Source organism: Lytechinus pictus, chromosome 16 (genome assembly GCF_037042905.1).
Source record: "Lytechinus pictus isolate F3 Inbred chromosome 16, Lp3.0, whole genome shotgun sequence".
Classification (NCBI taxonomy): Eukaryota; Metazoa; Echinodermata; class Echinoidea; order Temnopleuroida; family Toxopneustidae; genus Lytechinus; species Lytechinus pictus.
Window position 1 is genome coordinate 14706812 of NC_087260.1, and position 13576 is coordinate 14720387.

Here is a 13576-nt window from a genome sequence, read left to right on the forward strand (position 1 = left end):
AATGAAAGATTTGGCGTTCCATACCATAGTCTAATAATGTTGACAAGCTGCGGAAGATAAACGATGAATGAAAGATGTTGAAATTGGGATAAGATAACAAGAGGAGTTAATCAATAACCCAGACCAGCACGATGGCCTGCAAAACATATATGGACTCTGATAGTATGCGAAAAATCCTTAGGACAGCAGAAACAGTGACCGAGTCTGAAAGTGCAAGGAAGCTGACGAGAAAGATGCAGGAGCAGCAGACGGATGTGTGCGTGATTGGAGCTGGAATCTCCGGGCTAGCGACGGCCAAATGTCTCCGCGAGGCTGGCTTCGATGTTGTCGTGTACGAAAGGACCGGAGAAGTCGGAGGGTTATGGGTTTTCAGAGAAAATGACTATGGGGTCATGAGGTTTACTCATATGTGAGTATGCTGGAGAATGCAATGAAATGGCCAATCAATCTTGAATTTTGATATTTTTAGAGGCAAGGCACTTGTTATTGAATATTCCACATTTCTTATTCAAATATAATAAGTCAGCCCAAAGAGAAAGACTAGCCAATACTACTACTAGCACAACCACAACAAAATTAAAGTTTCATCAAAATCGGTTGTGAAATAAGCAAGTTATGGACGGTTAAAAGGTCATGTACTTTCCATGGGTATCCTCAAATTGGCAAACATGCTACAAAATGGCTGATTTTGTGTTTGTACACTGATTTTCCCCTTTATTTTACATATTCCACATCATTTCCTCATGAACTTGAAATATGTGGTGTGAATTATATTTTCCCCATGACATATGTCATGCCCAGGAGGCAAGATGCAATTTGAAAGATAATGTGGAAAATCTGAAAAATTGTGTACAAAACAAATGGAGAGTTCTCCACAAAATCAGCCATTTTGAAGCATGTTTGCCAATTTGAGGATCCCCATAGAAAGAACAACAAGACCTTTTTAACATCCATTACTTGCTTATTTCACAACCGATTTTGATTAAACTTGTTTTAAATTGTTCCTCTCATTTTACTCTTTCCAATAAGATTGTTTCTCTTCTTGGGTTTTGGTTTCCTTTAATTTAAAGACACTTCTCACTTTAATAATCTGAATGCAAGCAATCAGTCCTCGATATAAAAAGAAAGAGTAAATTGATTAAAAAGCAAAGATTAAGTGCACTGTGGACTGGATCGATGCCTGAATAAGAGCTGTTAACATAAACTTGCATCATAATAGCAATCAGATGGACTGTTGAAAAATGGACTTAAATTATTCCAACAAGGCCTTTTTGGATGAGAGGCCGTTGCTTTTGATTTTCTGTTCACTGGAATTGATGCCCCTCACATTTGCCTCAAGATTTAAAGGGGGAGTTCACCCTGAATAAATTTTTTTCTTCTTAATTAGTCTATAATTTTTTGGGTAAAAATAGCAGAAAAAATATTACTTACTTACTTGGATGTTGAGCATAAAGCAATATGCTTATGTATGTGCCCCTCGTTGATTTTCTTATCTTTGGTAAGATATGTACTTCAGGGCATTTTCACGGTAACTGACATTACACGGCACAATGTTTTCACACCTTTCATTGTGTGTATCTCTAAAACAACAAATGATGGGAGTTTGCTTTTGATAGAGTTAATAAAGTGAACCTTGCTGTATACTCTGATACTAAGTTTTCCTATGTAACCACATTTTTTTACGCATCAGCAAGCAAAAATGTGTCGGTAACTGACATTACGCAAAAGGACATGCAATTTCAGGGTGTCCATTAAAATTGAAATATCTCATGTCCCTGAGTAGATAGAGTAATAATTTGAATATGTAAATATACCTCCGTTACTAGGTTAAGATGTGTCAAAATATTAAAAAAATTGTTTTTGTCTTTTGGGGACTATGATAATTTTTCGACAACCATGCTGGTAACTGACATTACGGTAACTGACATTACACTTAATTTGCCATAGAGATAACACATGGAAGTCAAATGTGTGGAATCATTGCATTGTATCTTCAGTGCAGGGCTTCACATGAAAGTGAGCTTGATGTGGAAGTATACCCAAGTTTTTAGGAACATTTCAATGAAAAAATTTTTCTTTTTCTCAATTCCTTTCTTTGATTTGAACATTTTTATCATTACTTGTCGGTAACTGACAATACACATTAACATTTACCAGTGCTATATGATTTTCAAAGGCATAATTTTCTTGGTACATGTACTTATATGTAAGGCTTTTTAAAATCATAAAAGTTTCATAATACTTCACATTTTTAATTATCAAAAGATAAGAAATGTATGTTTTACTTACTCGGGGGGGGGGGGGTCATAGCAGCTACATGTTTTCCTATAGTATTTTGATATTGCATTGACTGTACGCATGGATTTTTCTGACTATACACCCATAATATATTCATCAGTTTTATATTGACTTTTTAAACCTATTCCTTCTCCAACCTCCCCCTCCCCTCAAAAAAGGCAAAAATGAATAAGGGTTTCCTCCCCTAGGCTACATGTACCCCTCCCCCGAATCTCATGCAGCCATGTAGTTTTATTGATTTCTATTCTGGTCAGTGCAAGCAATGCTTGTTCATATCTGTCGGATTTCAATTCTCTTCATAATTTGTTTAATCATTTTCTTTGCTAATTTCTTTTATAGGCTGTCAACAAAAAATAAACTATTTGTAAATTAGAAAAAAAACACACCAGTTTTAGTAGATCCATGCAACATTGATCAGAACTGTCAAATTTCACTTTTCATCTATACTTGTAAACCAAAAACAAAATTGTATCACACATCCACACTACTAACAGGTATAAAAACCAGGAATTCACTTTTAGCGAGGCAATGCTCAAAAGAATCCTAGAAACTAAAAAAGGGGACCCTGAAAATCCCCTTCATCACAATGTTAAGCTTTAAAAATGTTGCAGATTTAGGCAATAGGTTGGGAAAAGTACCCCCTACCCCCCCCCCCCCCCCGAAAACCAAACAAAAAATTGTCTGATACAAACAATTATTTACTTGGTAAGTGCATGTACAAAACAATTTCATAGTAATTTTTTTTTGCACGATGGGAATGCAACTTCCTTCATAATTTCATATAGTATTCCTTGTGAACTATACCTTTTAAAAGTCAATAGCAAGCTCCTTCTGGTGTGACTTGACTTAAATAACAAGTATACAATATTTCTTCACCATAAAATTGACCACATATTTGCATTTCAATATTGGTAACCAACGTTTTATCATGGTAACTGACATTACATCTCGGTAACTGACATTACATTTTCCACTTGGTAACTGACATTACATATATTTAATGGTACCCTATGGCTTCATTGTTAATTGGTAATCTTTAATTTTGGTATAGAAGGGAGGGGTGTTACCTAGAGAGGAAATCTACCAAGTTTCATATAATATATCCTCTTTTCCAGGAAATGAGAAAAAAAAGTTCATGTTTTCGGTAACTGACATTACATACCATATCACATACTTCATCAATGTTTTTTTATCAGATGAATGAATTACTGGTGTTTCTTTCTGTGGGATTTTAAAAAGTGTTATAATAGCAAGCTAAATCACAGGCGAAACCATCATGATCAAACCTGTTCTTTAAAAATCTGTCAAAACAAAATATGTATCAATATACTATTTTCAACACTAATTTGTATCCATACTTTGGCAGCCATTTTGAAATAAAAAATGGCTGCCAGAGTTGGAAAAAAAATTTGTCTCAGAAACTTCAGGTCTTGTTTTATTAAAAAACATAAAGCATTTTACATGAATATCAACTTGATTTTTTTGCCTCTGTGTCCATCTGTGGTGAAAATGCCCTTCAGAGGATGGTTGTGCCAAAATTTTTCAAGTCCGGATTTGAACTGATTTAGACTAGTTGCACTTACAACTGACTCAGGCAGGCAGGGAATTCCAATTATTGCAGCTCCTCAATGAGAATGAATTTTGGGGAACGGCAGATATGCATCTCTGCTTCCTTAGTTTCATGCTATGTCCTCTTGTACGAGAGTCATTAATTCGAACAGATCAGCATCAAAATTGTCTATCCCTCTCATAATCTTGAAGATCTGGATAACTTCTGCCCTTTGTCTTCTGTATGCAAGGGTTTGTAGTCAAAGGGCTTTCAACCTGTCTGGATATTCCAGATTTCGAAGATGGGAAAGTTGCCTTCACCCTTTGCAAAGGGTGAAGGATTTAGGAATATCCATTGAATATTAAGAAAGTTACTAGGATTTTGAATTTTAGATTTGTGTCATATGAGCTGCTGCCCCATATGTTATGTAATATAAAATGCATAAGTCTCAATTTTTTAATGGTTCGTAATGAATTGTTTTTGTTTTCGTTTTTGAACGGGTGTGAATTTGTGAAATGATATCTATTTATTATACTGAATGTAGGGTGAAAACCATTTTCATTTTTTTTCTGAGAAAATTACATTTCATTGATTTCTTACCATTCGATATGTAGTAAAGCTGCTCGCATATGACGTCGCAAATCAAATAATTAAAATTCTAAAAATAACATTTTTTATTATTGATGGATTCTTTTCAAACCTTCGGCAATATTTATAATTATTTTTCTGCTATTTTTACTATCAACTTTTTTGTCAGGGGGAACTTCCCCTTTAATATACCCAGCTTATTTACCTTTCCTGTTTGTGCTACATTTATTGACAAGTGATCTTTCAAAAAATGTTGAAAGTTAAGGCCATCTTTTGCTTCTTATCAGGCATACGTGTCAAATTGCACGATGGACTCTGACATGTTCCCTAGTCCTAACCAAGTCAATTTTGACCTCCTTACATACTGTTTAAGTGCAATCATATCATCATTATTATCAGGCGTATACGTGTGTCAAATTGCACGATGGAGTATGACATGTTCCCAGGTCCCAACCAAGTCAATTTTGACCTCCTTACATACTGTTTAAGTGCAATCATATCATCATTATTATCAGGCGTATACGTGTGTCAAATTGCACGATGGAGTATGACATGTTCCCAAGTCCCAACCAAGTCAATTTTGACCTCCTTACATACTGTTTAAGTGCAATCATATCATCATTATTTGCTCTATAGTCATAGCCATATGTAAATAGTTTCCGGTACCATCCGTACATGATGTTAAAAAATCACCACCCTCTTGTTGGGAATTATCAGGTGAGCATTTTCTGAGCAAACAGATGGTGATCTTTACCGACTGTTTGTTATAATCTACTGAAATCCTTGCATCTGATTCGTTCAGAGCAAATCTGTAAGTGAAAATCACTGATGATATGTTTCGTGAAACGTGCCCTGATCATTTACAATGTATAAGAATATAGTTCTCACAAACTCATTATCTCGACATAGATAATAAAGTTTGGTAAGTGGGAAAACAGCAATTTAGATATGGGCCATGTGTTTGAACTTGGTTGACTTTATTTTTGTTTATACATCACCCAAATCTAAAGGTAGCTCACCCATCAGTATAAAAACATGTGAAAAAAAACTTAACACTATTCTTAAAAAGAGTATACTTTTTCTGACAGGAAATTTGCTAAGGTTTCCAAATATGGCATCAATAATTTGGTAGGGTTAATTGCTGACATATTATTACAAATGTTTGACCTTTTAGAATCCCTAATGAATTTCATTTTGAAAATCAATATTTGTTTCTCTAACCATTGCTCATCAAATTCTAAAGCTCCCTTTCGGATGATTTATAACCTAAAGTGAGGTCTTTTTATTTTGCAAATTTATATAAATTTTTGAATATCCAAGCGTGGCATCTTTCACTGAGTTTTTACTATACATGTACATTTCTAACAAATCATTTTTGATTGATGATTTTATGATGTGTGTAGAGGTATGCTATTCAGCTGGTGAATCAGATCCAAACCAAAAACACTAGATATATTTTACATCGACCACATGACAAAGTGTGTATCACTTCTCCCACCCCTCAACTACTCAAGGTTGTGTTTAAGTGCAATGTCGCAGATTTATGTGCATATTCATGCTATCAACCCGAGTAAACACATCATAATTATTTCCTCTGTGGTAATTTTTTTTTATTATTCAAGGGTTTTGTAATTAATTATCATTAATTGATGAATTTTGAAGAGTTGGATTATTATGAGCCAGGGCTCTCATAAGTGAAATTCAATACTGTTACCTAGAGGTGTACAAGCCCTCTCAGAAAACCATTGAGAAAATATTGCACAAATACCATCATTGATGTATACAATCGATTGAATTAATGTTATTCCCAGGCTAAGAATATTTTTCATAAAATAATTCCCAAATTTCAATATATTTCTCATGAAACTAGAATGAGAACTTGATACCATATGTACATATTGTTTTTTCAAACATATGTGCATAGTTTAGTTTTATACTAATAATATTTTATTATATCGATAATGTTCTAATCATTCTCTCTGCATGTACCTCTCTATTTCTCACTTTTGTTGTGATACAGAAATGTCTCAAAACAGAACTACTGCTTCTCAGACTTCCCTTTTCCAGATGAAACTCCTGACTTCCCTCATAATACCCAGATGGCCAAATATATAGGAGACTACACCCGTCACTTTAACATCAGTGAATGCATTAGGTATCACCGCAGAGTTACCAAACTTGACAGAGATGGTAAGAATGGAAAAATTGTTTAATTAAGGAAAGAAAATCTGTTTGCAATAAAGACTCAAGATTCTCAAATACAAAGTGGAAAATGAAAAAGACATCTTATTTCATGAACCAATATATAGAGAGCTAGGAATCAAGCTAGCACCAATTAGAAATTGCCATAAAAGACAGCATCAAAACGTAATTGATGTTATTTAATAATGATGATAATGACAATGATCATGATGATGATGAAAATGATGATATTAATAGTAATAATAATCATAATAATGGTAAGAGTAATAATAATACATGTAAAGTAATACATGAATTTTGTATCGAGCTTATTCCATATCCTAGACGTTCAAGGTGCTTTGGAGCAAATTACAGAAAGTAAAGAAAGAACAAAAAATACATAGAAGGTTTGAACTCGAACAGTGAATACATAAATCATTGTCTGTCAAATCATAGTAACAGTTGTTTGGGCTTCTGATATGGATTTTAGTGGGTTTAAATGTTAAAATTCTTGACATGAGACTATTAAATTTCATTCAAACATTTTATTCTATTGTAGGGGAAGGATGGCGAATCACCAGTTTCGCAGTAGAGGATGATGGGAAGGGTGGTGAGAAACTTGGACAAGAAGAAATACTCGTCGCTAAATTTGTTGCAATAGCAACTGGGCATCATGCCAAACCAAGTTGGCCAAAGTTTGCTGGACAGGACAGTTTTAAAGGTCAGTTGTTTAGATTTGTAGATATTGATTATGATAGCTTAGTTTTCAAAATTTATATAATATCATCCTGAAAATATAGGCCTGCATTCTCTTAAGTTTGATTCAGGCCATGGTCTAATTCTGTGTTAAAATCATGGCGTCCAAACATTTCAAAATAGCATTAACATTATATGTTTCCTGTTGGCTCTTTCCTCACAATTTGCTATCCATATTTAAGCCACAACTTAAGATCAGAGATTATATTAAAACCGAGTTCAGAATATGGTCCATAGAGTCTTGTGTACAGAATTCTCCAACCTTTGTAATGTACATGTAGATTTATAACTGACTCATTGCATTCTCTCATTTTTTGGCTGGCAAAAATATATTTTTTATTGGATAATGATTGGTTATTAGTATCACTGCATTCATTTTATATGCTTATTTAGTTGTTTGTATTTTGTAAGATTTTAATGTTTGATTATATATCTGTAAAGCAATTGGAGACATTGTTGCAATGTATTAAGGGCGATGGCCCGTATTCTGAAGTGAGGTTTAACTTTATAGACCACAGTCTAACTCTGTGCTGAAATTATGGGGAGCCAAAAGTTCAGAAATTCTGTTTATATTGTATATTTCTTATGTTTACTATTTTGTTTCTTTTTGCTTTCATAATGAAGAAAATTACTTCAGTCATTTGAACAATTTGGGTGTCATATGAGTTAATTAATTGAATGTGTACTGTTAGAGATTTGTGCTCCAATTGGCTCTCCATAGTTAAACCACAACTTTAAACCAGGGTTTCAGTTCAGAATATGGGCCAATATGTTTTACTTTTCATGAGTGATGCACCATATTGAAACAGATGAAGATCAAGGTCAAGCTGTCATTCTAAACCGATGTACGTGTATTCATTTTCTTGACTTTTTATCAAAATTTGTTATTAAAAAGGCGAGATCATTCACAGCGTGGCCTACAAAGATGCTATCACCAACGGAATGGTGGGGAAGAAAGCCCTCATTGTCGGGATTGGGAACAGTGCTGTGGATGCTGCTGTCGACCTGGCAACCGTCGGCAGGTAAGTAAGAGAAGAGATAGCATCAGTCCAAAAATGTGGTGGTGCATACATACTATGTAAACAGTTGAGGGTTTGAGTCTTGTCCAGGTATATACAAAACAGTATACGATGAAGTGATAACACATTTCAGTGTTTTTTTTTCTAGCATAGCTTGCTGCACGGCGAGGCATGATGAAAAACACACACAACTCAATTTGTTGGGAATCGGTCCATGGGGGGGGGGGGGCAAGATATGACCTTATAATCACATATTTGATATAAATTTGTTATTGGCCAGGCTCATAACATTTAGAACCAAGACAATAATACAATCATGAGGTCATATCTCGAGCCCCCATGGCAAAGATTCCCACCAAATTTGGGTTGTGGAGGCATTTCATCATGTTCTACCAAAATATGGGAAAACAAATGCTGAAACGCAAAATTGGAAAATTTATAACATATTTTGGTCCCCAAGAGATGTATTCAAATGAACCTACATGCAAATTGCCGTTTGTCATAATTACAGACACCTTCAATTGCACCACAAATAAAACTTTGCAATCCAGAATTGACAACAGAATATTACAAGCTATTGATTTTTAGGCTCACTTGCTTCACTCCCTCTTATCATTCTTAAATGATGCACAAGGAAATCAGAATGTTTCATTTGCATCCAAATTAATTTGATACCTCAAAATTCTTTACATAATGATCATAAGAATTATAATTCCCTGTACTTTAATGTCTTGTTATCTCAGTCTTCGTACATGTACTTAGTTCTTCAAATAAACCCAAGTTAAATTCTAGTTTATGTCAATAGTACAACTTCTTCAATGTTTGATTGTTGAAAATGATATTGAGAGTTTGTTATTCTCATTTCATACATGTAGGTCAATGATTTCTGGATTTCAAGATTTATTTATTCTATTCGATAAAAATATACAGATTTACATTCAGCATTACAGATTAATATAACTTCTGAAGGTTTCCATGGCGAAGAAGAATAGTGTAGTAGGTTTCACGGTACACCATGTATCTTTCTTGGGCAGATGTTGGTCCTGAAAAGGACCACCCAATCTCGACGTTTCGACAAGTGTGTTCTTGTCGTCCTCAGGAGAAACATGGTGTACCGTGAAACCTACTACACTATTACAGATTAACATTTGCAAACAATCCAAGTTATGCAAGCACGAAAAGGGCATTGAAAGAAAAAAGGAAAATAAATGGAAGTGGGTCACTGCAAAGGTTCAAAATGACTGGAATCATGTATTTATACAATAGAAATATCTTATGGTAAGTAACCATAAAACAATACAAAATAAAGGAATTTAAAAAAATTGTTATTGTAGGACTGTTATTTAGACATTGGGTTTCCTTTAATAGTTTAGTTATTTACAGTTCAAGCTTTGGTATTTAGTTCAGCTTTGTTTACATTCTTCATGCATCTGTTGTCATCCATTTACATTTGACTTTCAACCTGCTTCTCCTGTCATTCCTTTCCTATTCAGATGTGTTCATTCATTACATTCCCACATCTGATTCTTTTGTTCAACATTCTTATTATGTAATCATCCCAACATCTTATTCATCTCCATCCTCTATCTCTTATTGGTTATTTTTATGAATTAGACTCTTCCACTTTCAGTTGGTTTCTCCTTTCTCGTTATTTTCATTGGTTGGTTTTGTGTAATTTAAAGATATATGCTAATTTTTAATGCAATTATGAGTTTTACTGAGGCAAGGAAGCCCAGCAAATTAAAAGCAGTGCACTACCAGACTTCATCGAGTTAAGTTCAATTTTGTTCCTGTGTCTTCATAGTTATTAAAGTTCCATCTTCTCCTCTCCGTTTGCTTCTGTTTGACGTATGATTGAGCTTGTGTTATTCCCATCTTCAGTTAAACATTCATTTTCCCCTTAAGACTTGTAATATTTACAACCCTACAGTAAGTAACCATAAAACAATACAAAATAAAGGAATTCAAAAAATTGTTATAAATATATAAAAGAGGGAGTGATACATTGAAGTAGACTGTATAAAATTACATGATAAGGGATAAGGTATGTTTTAACAGATTTGATTTTAATTTCCTTTTATAACCATTATAAAGGATATTCTGTGCAAGTACATGCATAAAGATATATGCATGCCCATGGAAAGCTTAAAAACATGCATTTCTATGTGCCACTTGCATGGGGATGTGCTTTTAATCTAGACATGAACATGTAGTGCGAAAATTATTTAAACAGGCGTCTAATAATAAAAATGATAATATTCCGCATCGCTTAACACATCGGAACGACGTCTCTAAGCACTTTACAGATGTATCATTACCCCGGTCATCGGATCCTTGCATAACCTCATACAATGTATGCACCTTCTCCACTCCCTGGGGAGCATTCCAACAAGAGTTCCAAGACTCAATTGCTAGGCATACTACATAGGCTTTCGCAACCTACCGGGTACCTATTTAGCACCTGGGTGGAGAGTGGCAAATTGTAGATTGACGCCTTGCCAAAGGACGCGAGGCCATGGTGGGATTCGAACGCACGACATGACCCTCTGATTACAAGGCGAGAGTCAGAACTGCTACACCACTGCGCGTGGAAGCTTATTTGTTGAATTCTTCCCGTTGGTCCCAATCCTGAAGCGATAAGGAGGAGCATATGTACACACTTCACAGCATTCTCTTGTTTACTAGTGCTATACTTCAGTGCTATTCTTCAGATCTTATTTCTTTCCAGTATAACTTTAAATTTTGTCCCCGCTTCTTCTTTTTTCTAGGTGCAAGAAGGTTCATCTGAGTACGCGCTCAGGGGCATGGATCGTACCAAATTACCTGTTTGGTCGTCCCATCGACCATTACAGCTGTCGACTGGTTCTCAAAATGCCTCTGACGATCATGAACTTTGTCTTTGAGACGTTGGTGTCTCTTATACATGGGCATCCAAACATGTAAGTACCCAGAATGTCTAACTTTGGTAACTTTGGTCCCTCGGAGAGGACCTTAAGCTGTCGGTCCCCTGGTTGCTTGCTCACAGGCATTCGTGCTTTCTTAGCAGTCAGGTAAAAAAAACCTCGATATAAAATTGTATCTGGTATGGACAGGGTTAGATGCAGGAATTTATAAAGGCATAAGGTGTAAGTAAAGGTCTAAAGGAAATCTAAATGTCAAATTTGCAGTCCTAAATAAATGGATTTCTATGAAGTTCCAAATAACGTTATGAACAAGCAGAGTATGAAGTTACGAATGCAGCTATCAATAAGTTTGTTGACATTGTGTTAAAATATATTTTCAAGAGTATTTTGTGAAGAGAAATACATGTATTGATTTACATGAAACTTTAGTTGATGTGATAAAAAAAGGGGAAAAACATTTGTGTCTTGCAATATTCCAGTCATTGGCATCAGTAATAATAATAAGAATAATAATCCGCTTTTATAAAGCGCTTAATACATCGGAACGACGTGTCTAAGCGCTTTACAGATATATCATTGCCCCGGTCATCGGATTCAAACAGTCCTTCCGCACAATGTATGCACATTCTCCACTCCCTAGGGAGTATTCCAGTCAGTCGCCGGTGAGGCGCACACAGTACTGGACAAGCTACAATGACTTTCACATCCTACCGGGTACCCATTTAGCACCTTGGTCGAGAGTGGCAAAGTGTGGATTAACGTCTTGCCAAAGGACGCCAGACCGTGGTGGGATTCGAACACACAATCCTCTGTTTACAAGGCGAGAGTCAGAACCACGGCTCTTCCACGGATTATTCTTTGTTCATGGGGGAGGGGGGCATCTATTGGTATGTCCCCCCCCCCCCCCAAACACAAAAGATAAGCCTTTGCACTAACGCCCATGATTCCAGTCATTTGTAACGTTGGACACAATGCAAAATAATGTTTTTTAATGGCTTGAGCATTAAGATGCCCTAATTAGAGGGGGAGGGGGCCCTCGAAATTTTGTGTGATAAATTCGCCTCGCATAATTTTTGATCGTGTCGCTTGCTGACTTTACTTTTAAGTCTCGCACATCTTTTGAGACCAAAATTGCGACGCTGGGTACGGTGTTTTAAAAATAACGCAACATTTCGTAAGTGCATGCAGACCCGAAATCGCTCAATAAACATGAATCTATGTACAAATCCAATGCAAATAGTGTTTTTAGCCTAAATTCATGAATGTATCATTATTTTTCCTTTTACTGATTAAAATACTGTATCTTGTTTATGGCCAAAATAAAGTCCCAGAAAATTTACATTGAAAAAACAGAAAAAAAGTCGAAAAACAGAAACACTTCCGAAATTTAGAAAACAATAAAATGTATACACAAAAATAAATGGATATTGAAATTTTTAAAGTACACTTGATCAGAATCCTATAAAGAGTCTGTGAACCAAAAATTAGCTATTTAGGGCATTATTTAGTTAATTAGAGCAAACTTTTGATTTTACACACTAATTAGCATTGATAATTAGCAATGAGATTTTTTGCAGAATGTGATATCACCATTTTGTAGATTATGCCATGGGTAACGCGCGTGCCAATTTTCGTCGAAATTGGCGGCCGAGATCTGAATCAGCCCCCCCCCCCCCCCCCCCCCCCGTCTTCTTAGGCGTCGAAATAGCCCAATCTTTTTAGGGTAAAGATCTTCTAAACCTTACCAGAGACGATAGAAGTAGGCCAGTGCAAACTGGAATGATAGACCTTAGCAGCACTTCAGAGGGTCACAAGTTTAATAGCTATTCTTCTCCCCTCCAGGTATGGCTTGAACCCTAAGATGAAGATCCTCCAGACGCAACCTACAGTGAGCCCAGTGCTGTTGAACCACCTCCAGAGGAAACACATCATCGTCCATCCCAACATCTCAAAGATGGAGGAGAAGAGGGTCACCTTCGCCGATGGCACTTCCGTTGAGGTCCGTCTCTTTTTGCTGCAGATTGCCGCAATCACAGTACTTTTTCACGAAGAAGAGTTACAACTGCGGTAGCTTTGCCATTATTGTACATGTAACTGCCATGGGAACCTTGATTGTTATTATACAAATAATGAATGTTTATAAGTGCAATGGACATAATACTTCATGAGGTGAAAGATGAAATGATCCATTCAAGGAGGTGTAGCCGAGTTCAATGGATCATTATTTCATCTTACACCGAATGAAGTATTCTGTCCATTGCACGAATGAAAAAACATTCATT

General features: G+C 35.7%; 1 protein-coding gene across 1 annotated transcript in view; it reads left to right on the forward strand.

The window, feature by feature from the left end:
* LOC129278602 (flavin-containing monooxygenase 5-like) overlaps nt 1–13576 on the forward strand; it is a 26253-nt gene continuing 12677 nt past the window's right edge. Inside the window, exons 1-6 of the mRNA XM_064110841.1 lie at nt 1–409; nt 6456–6625; nt 7176–7337; nt 8268–8394; nt 11160–11330; nt 13137–13293. Of these exons, the coding sequence (XP_063966911.1) occupies nt 132–409; nt 6456–6625; nt 7176–7337; nt 8268–8394; nt 11160–11330; nt 13137–13293 (1065 nt within the window). The 5' untranslated portion in view covers nt 1–131. The remainder of the gene's footprint in view (nt 410–6455; nt 6626–7175; nt 7338–8267; nt 8395–11159; nt 11331–13136; nt 13294–13576) is intronic.